This window comes from Thamnophis sirtalis, unplaced genomic scaffold (assembly GCF_051295495.1).
Source record: "Thamnophis sirtalis isolate CommonGarterSnake01/CBP01778 unplaced genomic scaffold, rThaSir2_p1.2 scaffold_9, whole genome shotgun sequence".
NCBI classification, from domain to species: Eukaryota; Metazoa; Chordata; class Lepidosauria; order Squamata; family Natricidae; genus Thamnophis; species Thamnophis sirtalis.
In genome coordinates, this window is record NW_028261389.1 from 82,506,427 (window position 1) to 82,523,101 (window position 16,675).

Below are 16,675 nucleotides of genomic sequence, written 5' to 3' on the forward strand. Positions count from 1 at the left end.
CTTCAATTTGAAAAGAAGCGGCTTTATTGCTCATTTTAATCTTCTCCTACCACCGAGAGGAGCAATACAAATGTGGACAATTTTATCACTTCTAATAAGCGACGTCCTTTCTGACTTCTTTCTGTTCCAATAATATATTGGAAACATCGGACAATATAGGTACATATGTTTGTAAGTTATAAATGATAAGCTGTGATTTAAAACTTTGTTCGACAGGAGGAAAACTAGCAAATGTCCCATAAACTTTGAGTGTCGGTGGGTTTTTAAAAGAATTTAATCAAACATGATTCCCCCCCCCCCCCGAATAACAGAATAAATAAACACCATTGAAAGTGTCTAGGATGCTCTGATCACTTTTGGGGTGGGGGGTGGGGGTCTTTGAGTGATGAATTAATTAAAATAGAAGGGTGCTAAAGCGTGAGAACTAAGCAAACATTTCAACAAACAAAGCATTTTTTCCCCAGAGAAAACACACGTAGGAAATGTATGAATATCAAACGTCCATTAGGGCAATTTCATTTGTATGGTGATGTGGATCAGAAAACGGGTACAAATCGTTTGGATTGTTTTAACTGATTTCATTTCATGCTCCAGTTCCGTTCAAAGAAATGAATGGAATCAGGTCAATTGGATTTTGCTGTCGGGATCAATTGGTTGCTTGTCCTGGGAGGCCCCCAAGCTCCCTTCCGCCCCTGGGATTCCATGGGGGCCTTTCGAGCCAGGGAAATCGGTGGCCGCTTTTCTCCTTTGGTGGCAGTGAAATGCCACAGCGTGGCTAGGATTTGCATGGAGGCCGATCTCATTTGATCCCGGGGGCTGGCCAGGAGTCTTGCCCTCCAGGGCTGCTATGGGGGAAATTGATTGGTCAACTACATAACGAAATCAGGATTTCATAATAAATGCTGACCACACAGATCAACTATTTTAACTATGATTTAACACTTTGTTGTTTGTATGTACTCTGAGAGCTTCTGCACCAGAGACAAATTCCTAGTGTGTCCAGTCACACTTGGTGTCAGGGTCCCAAATGGCCTCCAAAATTAAATCAGAGTCCGAGGCAAAGGATTGCTCAAAGTTCCAATTGATGAAGGGAGCCTTGTTGGCGCATCTGGGAAAACCCTGAATCTGAAAGCTTCATGGTTTCTCCCACCCAGTTGAAAGTTCAAGATCCTTCCCCCACGTCCACAAGTCCTTCCCATGGTCCAATCTCCCACTGCCATGCTGGCAGCTTCCACCCATCCAGTTCCAGTCAGGTGCAGAGGAGACAAAGGATGACCTTGGCTTTCTGGAAAGAATGTTGTTATGGCTACATATCATCTCACTCCGTACAATCTCCCCTCCCATTTTCCCACCATAGAAATTGCATGGTAGAATAATAGAAAGTGTGGCAGGCCAGAGATCCAAAAGAAAAGATGGCTGCAGGCCTGACACTTGGCCTAGAAAGAATATTCTGTTCCGTTCCATTCATTTTCTTATATTGAAGTTGGTGCCCTTGTGCTCTTAGGTATTTGGGTTTAGAATTACGGACTAAATTAATAGGCTAAAATGAACTCTTACACGAACAAATGTTCATTTCATCTTCTCCAGCAAATGTATCTTTTATTACCTCAGTCTGCACGTGTAACTTAATGGGGAAGTAAAGAAAGATCATTTAGCTCAGTCTGAGTCCATCTGTCAGTCCACGGACATTCATAACACAATGTCTGTCTTGTAAATTAAGTTATGCACCCAAAGCTTTCTGACCTGAACAGAAAGGACCGATTCAGTGGTGTGAAACTGCTTGAAAAATTACTCAGCTGGAGAAGCCGATCCTGAAGGGAGATAAAGTTTCATTTCAGATGCCTGGGGTTCTAATATGTAACGTGTTGTAATTTGGACCTCACCGACGTTATAAAGGAATCATCACGGAATTTCCTTAGAATATGCATGAACACTTTCCAACTTTATCCTCTTCTGCTATCGGAAAATGTTTTGAAAGTATAAGAAGAGCCTTCTTTCCCTGCTGCTCCTTTGTTTCAGAAAACCGATTATCTTTTCATTTCTGATTCCAGCAGATTGAACAGATGTCTATGCTGGAATGCTATGTTGTTGTTTTTTAAATCCTAATTTAGTAAATAAATAAAAAAACCTTTTACCTAAGCATTGTTCATATTTTGTGCTATCACACAACCCGGGGATGGCATTCAGCAAATGTTATACACCATATGCATTATATCTGTTGTATCTTAAGAGGAGTGATGGTTAATTAGATGTCAGTTACTGCTTTCAGAGAATTCCCACCGTCCTCTTTTGAGATACTTTGGAAGAAGTCATTAAATGTTCTTAAATGCTTTAGATCACTTGCTAATTGCAATCTAGTCCGTGTTATGTGGATATTTGATTCATCCGAAACTTCTATTGGATACTTTTTCCAACAAATCATGCTAAAGGATTCCTTGGTCTGTTGACTCTGTTCTTCCCACAAGCTTTTATATGACTCTGACAAAATTGCCCCATTCGTTGGGGTCTCTTTTGGCACACAATTCCTGCCAAGAACTTTATAGTCACTACAACATGGTGGGAAGTCTATCGGGGTTAAAGTGATACCACCAGCTTAGACCAATTACAAAACTCCAATTAAAAAAAATAACCTCACAATTCAAAAAATTGTGAAAAGATGCTGTTAGCTCCCTCCCTACGGTCCACAGCAATGTTCACGATAGTGTCTTCCCTTGAATTTCAACACAGCAATTAAAATGTTAGAGTTGATATAATGAATAATAAAACATGAGCCTAATTCCCATTTGTGGCCGCTGGTGTTTCATTGGAAGGGGCTTCTTGTCCTGTTCCCTTCCTGGTGGCTGAAAAGGGCTCAGGGCTTTCAGATCCTGGGGGTTTTATAATCCAAATATTTCATCGTAATTCCTCTTCTAAAACGCTTGAGAACTTTGGGATCCCTTTGGAAGCAAATGTGCCTTCTGAATCAAGCCTGAAGTGTAAATAGGAATAGCAACAGCCCTCAGACTTATATACCGCTTCACAGAGCTTCTACAGCCTTCCTTCCCTAAGCGGTTTACAGTCTCTTCCCACCCCACCCCCCAGCAATCTGGGTCCTCATTTTACCAGCCTTGGAAGGACGGAAGGCTGAGTCGACCTTGAGCCAAGTAGGATCAAACTACTAAACTGAAATTTATGGCTGCATTTTCTGAAAGATACTAATTATAATGTGAAAACAATTGAATTTAAAAAAAAACTTATCCTATTTAAACAAAAATATTCATTTCTTTCTTTCAGATATTGGGACTGTTTTGAAGGTGGTCTCTATCCCGAAGGAAACCTGGCATGATCTGGAGGAAGTGTTGCTGGAGGAGATCACCGTCTTTCGGGTGAGGGGGATTACGGGGGGCTCGGGGGCTGCTTCCGTGTGTTGCCAGCCCTGCATTCTGCCCACACATTTGAAGGCCTCGTTGCCTATCCTTTCACTCCCCAAAACAATATACAGAATTTATCCCGCCCATCGGCCAGCGGTGTTAAGGCAAGGGGGGGCAGCAAAGGGCCTGTTTTTCAGATGGCAGAGCAATTGAGAGTCCCAGTTTGAATGCTGTTGATTACTGAGACCCTTATTTATTTATATAAAGTGGTCCAGGCTCCTTGGGAAGATGTGGCAAGGAAAGGGGGACAATAAAGTCTTTCTGTGATGCAGTTTAATCTAAGTTGGTTAAATGTTTTTTTTAAATATTAAATTAGTTTAAATTTAATTTTATGCAAATGATACAGTACTTTCCTGCTTCCTTCCCTGAGCCAAGCTGACTTCAGTTAGCATCTAGTCAGGAGTTACTTTAAAATCAGAAAACCCCCCTCCAGCCCCTGTGGCAGAGCCTGGCTCCTGAGGGGAGCTGTGGGGGGCTCCCACCCGTTCCCCAGCTTCAACCCCCAAATACCCGGCTGCCAAAGAGTCACACGGAAGCCTCAGAGCTGCTGCCAATAATCCTCAACTACCAGAAGGAGCAGGGCAGAGGCAATAGGAGATGCCAGCCCTGGCGGCCCAGTAGTGGGGATGCAGCATTGCAGGCTGACTCACTGCCCACTGCCAGCAGTTCGATCCTGACCGGCTCAAGGTTGGCTCAGCCTTCCGACCTTCTGAGGTTGGTGAAATGAGGACCTAGATTGTTTTTTTTGGGGGGGGGGAGAGAGGCTGACTCTGTAAACAGCTCAGAGAGGGCTGCAGAGACGTCTGATGCAGTGTATCAGTCTAAGTCCCAGTGCTATTAGGGAATTAAAGAACTTAAGTAGTTTTAATACTTGGACTTGCACCGAAATTTCAACACTGCATTTCTACCTGAAATTAGTGGCCCTGAGCCTTCCTCCTCCTCCTCCTCCTCCTGGTCCACATTTTTCTGTTGCCAGTTTCAGTAGCATTGAAGGGAGCAGCCATTGCAAGAGGCTTATAAATCCTGATAAGATGGAACTTATTTCGGCTGAGTCAGAGAGAAGAAAGAAAGGAAGAGGGGGGGGGGTTACCCTGGGGAGGGCATTGACTTGTTGGTCTATTGGTCGGTTGCTTTTGCTTCCCATCGTGGCCGTGAGGCTCTCAGCCTCCTTATGCCTCCCCGGGGGTCCTCTGGGAGGCCCCTCTTTTCCATGCTTCTGGAAGGCTGAAAGGGTAGAAGCCGATTCAGTTCAAGCAGGAAGCTCCTCCTCCACGGGGTGGGCCCTGCCGGAAGCCCCCATCTGATGAACCCTGTGGTTCCCTTCCTCCCAGGACCCCTGAGCTGGGCAGGTGGATTCCCACGTCAGGAGACATTCCTGAAAACATTGCAGGGCCTTTGAAAGCCTCAGAGATACACCTGCCAGCCTGCTTTGAAAAGACCCCCTCTAGCTTCAGATGATACACTGAATTGCCCCGCGGGAACCTTTCAATGCCTCCATAGCAACCACAACTGGGATGCAGATGTTTTAAGGCCTCCAGGTAGCATCCCATGAAGTGGAGCAGCTCCTCAAATCCCCTTTGATTTTAACTCTTCTTTTTCTGCTTCAGGAAGCCACACCTGTCTCAGCCATGAAGATTTCCACCAAGCAGGTAAGTGTAAACAGAACCTCTAAATTCTTAAATATTTATTGAGTTTTCGGAGTGCTTCATTTGGCTTTCCAGGTGTGAATTCTGCTTCACCCCGTTTTCTCTTCATAAACATTTATAACCTCTCAGGTGGAATCCTGTAAGCAAGAAAATGCAAAGTTCTTTTCTATGCGTCCCTAAAAGCGAAGTGAAAGAACGGGCCTTCTCCCTCTTTTAAGGGTGGCATTAACTTTAAAGCAGTGACATCTTTTTTTCCCCCAGGCTGTTTGGGTATTTCCCAGTCCTGGTCAGACCTTACAGCCCTTCAGCTGAAATCGGGCCCTTTTTTCTCAGCTCCCTCTGACTAACTCGCTTTCGGTAAAGTCCAGGGCACTCAGGTCAGGAAGTGGGAGAGCCCAGCCCAGCCCAACCAGAGGTGGTTTCCTATTGGTTCAGCCCATTTGGCCAAACCGGTAGCAGTACGGCGGCCTAGGTTGCTGGAACCGGCCGCGACTCAGGCCTGCCACGCCCCCAACCCGGTTCCCCGGTTGCCACTGTTGTCATCTTGTTTTTGAGCTCTGCGCATGCTCAGAAGAATTTTAATTGAATTGTGCATCCGCGCATCCAAGCGAACCGGCAGTAAAGCCAGCCAGAAACACCGCCCCCCCCCTGCAGCAGAACCTATTGGACGTCCAACCTTTGAGGCCAGAGGACCTTTTCAGAATCTCCCCGTGCTCTTGCTTCTCAACGCAGGTGAGAGAAGAGAGAAGCAACTAAGGAGGCCTTTCCAGAGAGTGAGAAGAATCCATCAGGGGAATGGTCTTCAGAGGTTGCAAGTGCTCCATCTCTGGAGAATTTAAAGAAGAGGTTGGACAGCTATTTGTCTGAAATGGTATGGGGTCTCCTGTCTGAGCAAGGGGTTGGACTAGAAGACCTCCAGGGTCCCTTCCAATTGTGTTATTCTGCTTGTTCTGACCGAGGCTTCCCAAGAACATGAAGCAAACTCCTGGCCCCAAGAAAAACCCCTTTTATTAGTTTACTGTGATTTCTGCTCATTCACATCCAGCAAAGTCTTTCAAGGGAAGATTTACAGTCACAGACCTCATCTGGCTTTTGCCAAGATCTGCAAAACTTGGCAAGGAGTCTCGGAGAGGCCGAACCAATTAAGCGAACTAATTGTCTCCTGCAAACTCCACTCCCCTTTCGCTCCTCTTTTATTTCCTCTGGGAGGGGCCATTCACCATCCACCTGTGGCCTTACTCCCAAGTCGACCCCTGTTCTTTAGCTGTTCCCTTCGTCTGGCAACTCTGCGCATGAGCACACTGGGAACAGGCTCCAGCTGTTCTTCTGCCTCTGATGTCCGAAGGCAGCTGTTAACTGTCGGATGGACCCTGGCCCCCCCTCTGCCTCCGACATAGAGCCCTCATCAGAGCCTTCCCCAGACTCCAGGACTGGCCCAGGTTCCTCCCCAACCTCCCCACTGTCCGAATCTGGTGCCAGCTCTGCTGGCTGCTGGTGGGCCATAAACACTGCTTAACTTTTTCAAGAACACCAAACACATTTTCACCATGTGGGGTGTTGCAAGAAGGCAAGTTAAGTTCTTGAGGTGGCCTTTGAGGGGTCACTTTCTGTGTCACCACCAAAAGATCGTTGTTTCTGACTTGCTGCAGGAGAGGATTCCTCAACGGTTGGGAGTAGAATGTTCCTTGCTGGAGATTTATCCCGGGATATTTGGCAGGCAAAGCAGAAGGCCTCCTGCTCAGAATCCTTTCCAACCTTATCACAAATCCTTTATTTTTTATGTTAAATTTTTAAAAGCAAGTTTGTGTTTGTTTTATTGACATTGATTATAATGATTTATGATTTATTGAACATAAATATGCTGGAAACCCCATTAAATATTAGAGCCTGTCTAAAATGAATGTATTTGACATGAAGTATTTTGTCTGGAATTTCTTCCACTGTAGAAAAAGAGGGAGACAGAGAGAGAGGGGGGGGGAGAGAGAGAGAGAGAGAGAGAGAGAGAGAGAGAGATATTTAAAAGAAGAATGTGCTATTGTGAGAAAAAACTATTCTGAAAACTTTGCCGAGGTGTCAAGTGTGCGTCTGTGTGTGTGAATACCCACATGCTCTGCTTTTGATTATTTTCACATTCTTTTTTAAAAGAGCCAATTCCATGTATAACAAGCCAGGCATTTAAGGAAGGATTTTCGATCAAAGTTCTCTTGGTGTATTCAGGAGGGATTACAATCAGGGGGGGGGCCTCCCCATCTCCGACAAACAAATCCCCAACATTAAAGCGCCCTTCATCTAAGGAAGCCCAAGTCACTTGTGCAAAGGGGGGGGGGGCTATAAAGCGTCAGTCTAGCCACACGGTTGTGTGTGATGCGCTCTGACAGGTTTCTGGCCTCTCACACGCTTGCACCGAAGGGGCTTCTGGGAACAGGCTGGTTCCTGTTTCCAGGCCCTTCAACGCTGCCTCGGGTGCCTCGTTCTTCCTCTTCTGGGAAGGAGGGAACTTTCTTAGGAGGAAGTGATGAATTTATTATCTCGTGGTGTGCAAAAGGATGAATTTCCATCCATCGGCTGAAAGAGTCGCTCTTCTCCTGGCAGTCAGGGGTTAAATTAGGCCCAATAAGGAAGATTTCAGCATTTGAAGAGAGGGAAAATGCACCCTTCACAGTGAAGTAAAGGCTATTGGGTGCACCGTGCAGGAGGAAGTGTAAACGGATGGATTGGTGGGGAAGAAATAAACATGTGGAGTAGAACATCTGTAACTAGGTCCTCCACTGTCTTGTTTGCTGCGTCTAATAACAAGCAAAGAGATTCCTCACGGAGCTCCGTTTCCATTGAAAAGTTAGGAGTTTCTCTTTTGGTGAGGGGGGGGCTGCATAGGTCCCACAATATTGTTGCTTGTGTTGCCTACAACGGCGGAAGAAGAAGTTGCTCCTGCAAAAGCTTGAACGCAACCCCTGGGCCCCGCTGAGTAGTTGACCGTTGCTTCCTTCTTCTCTTCCCAACCCTGCAGCAACAAGTCTACATCGGCTCGGCGGTTGGAGTCTCCCAGCTGCCCCTGCACCGCTGCGACGTCTACGGGAAAGCCTGCGCGGAGTGCTGCCTGGCCAGGGACCCCTATTGCGCTTGGGATGGGGCTTCCTGCTCCCGCTACTTCCCCACTGCCAAGAGGCAAGTCCAGGCTTCCCTCTTCTCTGACCCGCTGACCAGGGCTCCCTCGGCCCTTTCCCCACAGGCAGCCCTCTCTCGTGGGGCGGCTTTGGTGGGGCTGGGACTGCGCCGAGGACACCAATGTGGCAACCGGCTTCCAGAAATGCCCACGGTTTCAGTTCGTCCTCTGTTTGTTTTAGTGCCAATATCGGGTGGTTCATTTCCTCCAGAGGCGCCATTGCCTGGCCTAGATGTCAACTGGGCGAGGTGGATTGAAAGAAACACACAACCGCTTTTATATATCCATGGAGGGGAGGCAAACTCTTGTGGACCGGCCCCTCCACAGCCACACTTGCCCTGGGATGCGCCAACGTGGAAATTCCACATCAGGCGTATTTTCCCCCCCACAAAGGCCCTTGGCCACATCCTTGGACCCTCCTTAACTGGCTCTTTGGGGCTTTTAGGGCGAGGGGTTTGTTGTTTATGGAAGCAATTAAAAAGCAGCAAAGGGGGAAACCATGGAGGTCCTGCTGACTTTGCCTGTATTGGCTCATTAAATTGCAAGCCTCTCTTTCCTTTCGCCTCTGTTGGGCCTGGCCTAGTCCTCATTGGGGGGGGGGGGTTTGAGTGTTGGTCAATATTTTCCAGACCAATTAATGTTCCAGTTCCATTTAAAACAGTGGGACAAAATGTTCTTTCTGACCTCTGTTAAGCTTTCCAGAATAAAAGGGGAGGAATTCCTGGGCTGCGCCCCCTTTTTTCCTGGTCTTTGACGTTGGACACGATTTCAGGGTTTTTCAGTTCCACCGCGGCCACCTCTTCAACCTCTCTTCCCTCCCCTCCCTTTGGCTGCCTCCTCATTTATTCCGTCTCCCTTCTCTTCTCCTTTCTTTCTTCTTCGGCTTCCAGCAACATCCTTGTTTTCTCCTCTTTTCCTAAAAACTCCACTTCTAGGGACTGGATAGGGGTCTTGGGTCTCTGGGCTTTTGCCGTAGGAACACAACAGTTCCCAGGAACAGAGTTTGGTTTTTTTAAAAAACACATTTTTGCAACATCCTTTTTTAAAAATGGTAATAGCATACGATGTTTCCAAACAAAACAATTATTAAGCCTCTTGTAGGTCCTCATTGTGCTCAGGGCTACCTATGTTCCCAATCGTCTCTTTTAACAGAGAAAGGTTTTGCAAAGAATTATCTCAAATTGTGCGCTTAGAGTTTCAGAAAAGCCCAAAGAAATCTCTATTAGACAACTCCTCTTCCGTGACGGGACAGTTCTTAAATACCATGTTTCTTTTGACCCCTGAAATAAGCGCTTGGCCTTATTTTTGGAGAGGTCTTATTATTTTTAAGGTGCAGGAAGTGGCGAGCTTGGTCACCTCATGGCTGCTGCTGTGTGGCCATAGTTTCGGGGAGGGTTTATTTTCGGGGAAACAGGATAAGCGTCCATTAATTTTTGATGGAGGCGATCCGTATGCTTAAAATCTACTTCTGTTCATAGGTCCTAAAATGGGAGTGATTGGAGGAGGAGGAGGAGGGGAAGGTGGCCGCCTGGTTCAGCCTCTCTTGGATTAGATCCTCTTGTGAGAATGCTTGCCAGAGAAGAAAGGTGGGGTGCAAACCAAATAAAGACCCCTCCCCCCAAGACTGAAAAAGCTTCCTCCTTCAGACGTTCAGAGGGAAGAGAATAACAAGAACAGTAGTGCAGAGAGGAGACATTAGAACTCATGAGTGGAGTTTCCTTTAGCGAGAAAGTCAAATTACTTGAGTTAGGAAAAGCTTGGCTGGTCTTATTTCCAGAAGCAAGAAGAGGCTCTGTAGATTTATTTGTGCGTTTATAAAAGTTACACTGAATGTGCGAATTCCGCCCTTATTGATCCAACTGTCTACAAATCAATCTGGAACTTGTGATAAGCATTTTGCTTATCACAAATTGGCTAGAATATTCCCAGAAATAATGGATCAGAAGCCTTGGTTTTTAAGCACAGCCCTGACTGATAATTATTTATAATATCTTTTTCCCAAATGTTGATGAATTCATTCTTCCATTTTTTGGCATTGGATCAGATTCCTGAATGTGTACTTTGATTTAATATCTTGACACATTCAGTGGGCGATTAAGCCTCCATTCTGTGACCAGTTTGCGTTTTGGAAGAGAGAGAGTCTAGAATATTAATTTCATTTTTAAAAATGCAATGAACGTGATGAAACAATATGGTTTTTTCCTCTCTCTCACTGATTCCTGTAGGCGCACCAGAAGACAGGACATCCGGAATGGAGACCCTCTCACTCACTGCTCAGACCTCCAACATCCCGGTGAGTTAGAGTTTGTTAGGTCAACAGACAAGACCGGACAAGGCAGGAGCCAAAGAGCCGATGGGACACCTGACTTCTGTCTCCTGGAAATGTATAGGCGGGAAATGACGCCCATCCCCAAATCCTTTGCATTTTAGCTTGATGAAAATCCACCCAACTTGATTTCTTTTCACCTGTATGTGCCTATGATGGTTACCTGCCGTGCTATGGACCTGCTGATACCTGAGGATATCCCGACATAAGAGAGGCTCCCTGGTATATCTCTCCCCCCCCCCTCAAATCTTTACCTTCCAGTTCAGAAGGAAGCCTGCAAAAGGCAGCAGCCCCCTCTGCTGGACAAAGAAAGCCATTGCCACGTTTTGCTGATCCATCCCAGGGCCTCTACTTGAGTTTCGGGGAGCAGAGAATCGTGCAGAAGCTTGCAGAAAACCTGCAAATGGGCAGATAGGCAGATAAGAAGGCTGCTAGCAAAAATATTGATGAAAGGGCTATTGCAGCAGCCGGAAACAGAAGGATCCTTCTGGCCCAAGATTCAGAAGGTCGATTGCCAGCTGCCTTTCAACATCACTCCGTCTAATTCTTCCTTTCAGCTCTTTTTCCCCCTTGGTAATTTCCAAGCCCCCCCTCCTGCCCCCCAATCTCTCTCCAATGGATCAGTTTTGCTCCACACAATCCTTTAAAAACAAAAAAGGAAAGTCATTCCTCTCGCATCCTGTAAGAAAGAGTGAGGAGATCTGAATGGCTGCCTTCCCCACTGTCTGTTCTTGGCTTAGCCGCTTCCTTCCCTCAGGGTTTCCCTACTTGGGCTCCGAGAGGGTGATGGGCCTGATTAGTCTGTCATCAGCGTGGAAGCAACCGGCCTGCTTGCTGGCTTCCTTCTGGGGACGGCAGTGCAACACACAGGCTTTGTCTGCCAAAGGGGCCCTCGGCCAACAGGCAGCCCTGGCAGTGGGTTTCCCTGCAGGAGGCAGCCTCTCTTTCACCGGCAGAACAGAAGGGCTGAAAAGGTTCTGACTGCCAAGCTCTCAACCCCCCCCCCCGAATGCCCCCAGGAGACCCCCATTAGGGAGGGCAATAGGGGACCCAGGCACTGCCACGGCCTCCAAGCAGGAGGGCTGCCCTCCGCGGAAGCCCCAGAAGCAGTTCACAGGTTGACTCTTTTATCTTGGGATTTTCATTTATTTATTTCATTTATATGCCTCCACCAATGTGCCTGGCGAACCCGGCTGCAACCAAAGAGAAATCGTCACAGGAAAACAGTCTCGGCCCATGCAGAGTCAGGCACGCCAAGCGATTGGAGTCTCTGCAGAGGCTTCCAGGTGCCGAGGGAGGATGGGTGGCGGCCGCAAGAGAGGAACGGGAAGGGTCCTCCGTGCTCTTCCAAAATGGCCTTCCCAAAACTGCAGAAATAGGCCGGCTCTGGGCTCCTCCCCGTGGCTGAGATAAACACGACCCACGTGGGCTCCTGAGCTGGCAGGAAACGGCCGGCGTAGATTCTGCTGCTTGTCCACGGCTCTCCTTCCTCCGCCTTCCGAGGGCAGGCAATGGGGCTGGCCTCGCCTGTGGCTTTGTCTCCTCTTTGACCAAGCGCCTCTTGCAAGGGGGCAGGTGGGGAGAGTTCGGGGGGAGGCTTGGAAGGGCAGGGTTGCCATCCCTATCAGGACCGACTAAGTAACCGGGGAGAGGCTGAAGAAGAAACGGGGGGTGAAGCAGAAGGAATGTCCTGCTCAGCTCAATGGCCTCACTTGCCCCTGTTACTTTGGGGCTGTTCCATGAGAGGAGAATTCTCCTGAAGGAGCCTCTTTGCCAACTCACACGTCTTGCTAGACGCCTTCAGCTTCCAGCCCTTCCCTGGGTGCAGAGGGCTTTCGGCTGTAGCCCCTCCGGGGTGGAAGCTGGAGCTCCTGCCATCTAGTAAGAAGAGGGAGAGTCTCCTGGTCTGAAAAGACCCTACAGGGCACCTTCTGACTTCCACCTACCTTGGGCTGCTCTCCTCCCACAGGTGGTCCAGGCCTTGGGGGGGGCATGGGGAGATGGAGCAATGGGGGACAAAGGGATTCAGTGGTCCTTGGAAATAAGAACAGGTGGAAGTTCAGCCATGAAAAGCATGTTGGCAGAAGCAGCGGGAGCTCCACAATGTCCCCGGGGGCCATGGAAGTAACACAGGCTCTCCGTCCTTATGCAGCACAGGACCAGCCCTGTTTCCAAAGGATGTTCACTCCACACTTGGAAAGCAAGTTGAGCCTCCCTTCAGAGGAACGTTAAGCCTGTAATCTTAAGGATGAGGCGAGTGCTGGTTGCGCAGGACCCGGTCAAATTAATTCTGGAGCCCCACCTGCCCTACGGCAGAACCCAGATGTCCACTTGCCAGAGCAACCTAAACTGGTTGCTTAGAGCTGATCCCGGATCCTGGCCTCGCAGGCCCCTCTTCGTTGGTTTGGATGGGTAGCAACCGAGATTGCTGCTTCTACAAACAGCCTCCGTTTGCAGCTGTGGCAGCCCAGGGCTGGCGAGAGCAGCATAAACCCCAGATTTATGTTATTCCAGAGATGAGGAAAGGAACATAAATCCTGGATTTCATTTGGTGGCAACCTCCGTGGCATCCAGTCAGCTCCTAGGACAGGAATTGGAAAGCATCCCTGGAAAAGGCCAATGGCCTCCGGGTTTTTTCTATGATGTCACCAGGAGCTGAGTTTTATTTTTAAAGAAGAAATGTGCCCACAAGCTCACTTATGTGCGCAATTGTGACAATTCCCCAAGCATCGCTGCTTCGGAAGAGCTGCCTTTGCCCTTGTTCCCCAACCGTGTCCCCCGGGTGAGAGGGGCCCCTTCCCCCGCCCAGAGGGCTCCAGAGGGTGAATGCAGGCGGCCCTCTTGCAGCCAGGCCTAAACGATGCCTCCCCCCCCTTTACGGCTCCCTGCAGGCAACCCGAGCGGGAGTGGGCTGGAGGAGAAGATCATCTACGGCGTGGAGAACAGCAGCACTTTCCTGGAGTGCAGCCCAAAGTCCCAGCGTGCCCTGGTCTACTGGCAGTTCCAGAAGCCAAACGAGGAGAGGAAGGAAGAGGTAAGGGCTTGTGCCCCAGGTGTCCCTCGGCCCCTCCGTCCCGACGGCCATCATCATCCTCCTCCTCCTCACTTATCGCATTGCGATCTCCCCCTGGGAACTTCCGTTCAGCCTGAGACCAGCCTGTCTTTTGCCTCCTGTGAGGGCAACAATAAAACCTACTCATTGGTTCCATTTCAAGGCCCCGGGGAAAGTTTCAAGTTTCACTGAGAAAGGAGGCTCTGCCGGGAATCCCCTGAGCCCCTGTCTCTGGTGACCCCCCCCCACAGTCCCCACAGAATGGTTACCCACGGAATACGGTCGGGCTTTACGTGTTTCCAGGGTGGGGGGTTGGTGAGAAAGAAGAGGGCAGAGTAGCCTGGGAGCTGCCATCATCACCACCACCTCCCTTGTAAGCGAGGAAGCCCCTCTTCCATGCAGGCTAGACAGCTTCACCTGAGCTGGGGAAGGAGGAGAAGGGAGAAGAAAGGAAATAATTATACAAGGCAGAAAACCATATTTTGAACGAAGGATGCATAGTTCATTCGTTGCTTGGCAATAGCTACGCATTCTCTAAGATTCCCAAAGTGATTCGTTTTTTTAAAGCGTGGGGAAAAAATAGACCGTCTTTCTGTATCCTCCTCATGTGTTGGGCAATGCTCCCATCAGCCACAGCCGTTCCCTGTTGGCTCAAGATGAAATCCCATCGAGCTGGGAACAATTAGCACAGATCATAGAACATCGATTTTGATCTGAACCATAAGGAAAACATTGATGACATGTTTTCTATTGATAAATCGTAACAGAATGAAATTATGAATTCAAACACACAGTGTAGCTGCTTTAATTCAAATGTGTAGACATGTCTCCTTGCCAATTTAACTTTGCTTATGGAGCAGTGGGAATGCAAAGAAAGAGAAAGGCTGTTTTGCAATGTGAGCAGCTTCCCAATGTGAGGACTTCAAAAATTCTGAGCATTTCGCTCCCTTCTTTTATAGTGTTGTGGGGGTTTCTTTTATGCATTGTTAATAAAAGGATGAGAGAGGAGGAAAAGGAATTCTCCACAATAGCGCTGATCAGTAGGAAACTCTGGGAGTTGACGTCCATCGTCCAGGAATTTGCCCTATTTGGGGGACCCTGGAGGAGGAGGTTGCTAGCCAAGCCCATCTTCCTTCTCGTGGAGATGACGTCTCTCGGACTGATCGCTTTGATCTTGAGGTCCCCTCTGACTTAATAGGGAGGAGAGCAGGAACAGGCACCCATTTATTATAATGATTGTTTGTCTGTAGTTTGACATGGGTGCTTTTATTCTCTTCAAAGTTCCTTTCCATCTTAAAGATGGATGTTGTAACAATGGATTACTTAAGGTAGCTCAATCCTTCTGATCATTTATTCTGTATGCTATGTAGAACAGCATCGTCTCAGCGATGTTACTAATGAACTTGGTTTGTTTATTGTTTAAACATGTCCGGAAAGTATAGAATAAATGGGGAAAAAAATGTTTCTAACACTGCACTCATTTGTCAAACTGTTGGAGCACCTTCCTCTCTTTCATTCTTTCTCCCTCCTCCTCCTGCTCCTCCTGCTCCTCCTGTTCAAAAAGATCTGAGAAACAGCCCAGAGTGATAGAAAGCCTCATCCAAGGAGCCATCATGGCTGAACAAAGTGTTCATTCTGTTCCCTGCTTAAACAGGAACTTACTTTCTTCCTCCGCAGATCAAAGTAAACGACCGCTTGATCCGGACAGAGCAAGGCCTTCTCCTGCGGAGCTTGCAGCGGAAGGATTCGGGGCTCTACTTCTGCTACGCGGTGGAGCACGGCTTCATGCAAACCCTCCTCAAGGTCACCCTGGAGATCATCGACACGGAGCACCTGGAGGAGCTTCTTCACAAAGAAGAAGAAGGAGGAGGAGGAGACGGTGCCAAGGCCAAGGAGGCCTCCAACGGCATGACTCCCATCCAGAAAGTCTGGTACAGAGACTTCATGCAGCTCATCAACCACCCCAACCTGAACACAATGGATGAATTCTGCGAACAGGTGTGGAAACGGGACCGGAAACAGCGCCGGCAGAGACCTGCTAATGCCCAGGTGAACCCAAACAAGTGGAAGCATCTACAGGAAAATAAGAAAGGGAGAAACAGAAGGACCCACGAGTTTGAGAGGGCGCCGCGAAGCGTCTGAGCGACAATTACCTCCAAAAAAAAGCCCCTCTTTTATCAAGTAAAACCTTGCATAACTGGAAATGAGACGCAATACAGACGAACGTTTTCTATGGCATTTACGTGGATGTTTACAAAGAGCTGGGAAGCTTGAATTATTTCCCACTTGGTTGAAAATGGGCCCGGTTTGCTGAAACGTTTCCCATTGGGCTCGTCTCATTGACCCCCCCAACATTTCTGGAACGTAAGCTGACTCTGAAACCAGCGTGTGGTTTTGCAGTGAGATGAATTTCTCTTTGGACTGAAGAAAAGAGGACTGTCGTGGGTCATGCCGCCATTTTGAAAAGGAGTTATGAGGAGAGAGAGAGAGAGAGAGAGAGAGACGCTCTCTGGGACCTCTTGAACTCGACTAAAGTACTGCATGGATTTTGGAAAGCTAAGGAACAGAGCCTTCAGACTTGGTTGTATGCAAGACTTATACACCCCTTTTGCCTACTAGTTCTCTTGTTTATAAATGTGCTGGAAGAATGGAATTAATACTGTATGCAATTACTCCTTAGAGTCACATGGAGCCCAACCATTCATTCCCTGAAGCCGACGGATTATTCTGGCCCTACTACTGATGACTCCCCAACCTTTGACTTAAAGATGTATTTTATTAAACAACTATTTAAATATACCACAACCAATATGCAGTCAAAGATAGCTCTTTGGGGGGGGGCAGAGGGGGGGGGAGATAGACTAGGCTTTTTGTCTGATAATATTCTGATATTCTGGTTGTTATTTTATTTTTTAATTAGGAAAAAAGCTCCAGGTTTACTTTTGTTCAGTTTTAATTCCTTGTTTATGAAATGGAGTCAAACCATAAGCAAACTCAGCCAAACTGCAGGTGATTTATATTATAAGTACCTTTTATCTAATTTCCTGACAAGGGTTTCTTTTTGCCTGGTGGTTTCTC

General features: G+C 47.8%; 1 protein-coding gene across 1 annotated transcript in view; it reads left to right on the top strand.

Moving 5' to 3' along the window:
- SEMA3A (semaphorin 3A) overlaps positions 1–16,402 on the top strand; it is a 118,614-nt gene extending 102,212 nt beyond the window's left edge. Inside the window, exons 12-17 of the mRNA XM_087722428.1 lie at positions 3,274–3,365; positions 5,018–5,059; positions 8,064–8,221; positions 10,445–10,512; positions 13,437–13,579; positions 15,275–16,402. Of these exons, the coding sequence (XP_087578554.1) occupies positions 3,274–3,365; positions 5,018–5,059; positions 8,064–8,221; positions 10,445–10,512; positions 13,437–13,579; positions 15,275–15,739 (968 nt within the window). The 3' untranslated portion in view covers positions 15,740–16,402. The remainder of the gene's footprint in view (positions 1–3,273; positions 3,366–5,017; positions 5,060–8,063; positions 8,222–10,444; positions 10,513–13,436; positions 13,580–15,274) is intronic.
- The last annotated feature ends 273 nt before the right edge of the window (positions 16,403–16,675 follow it).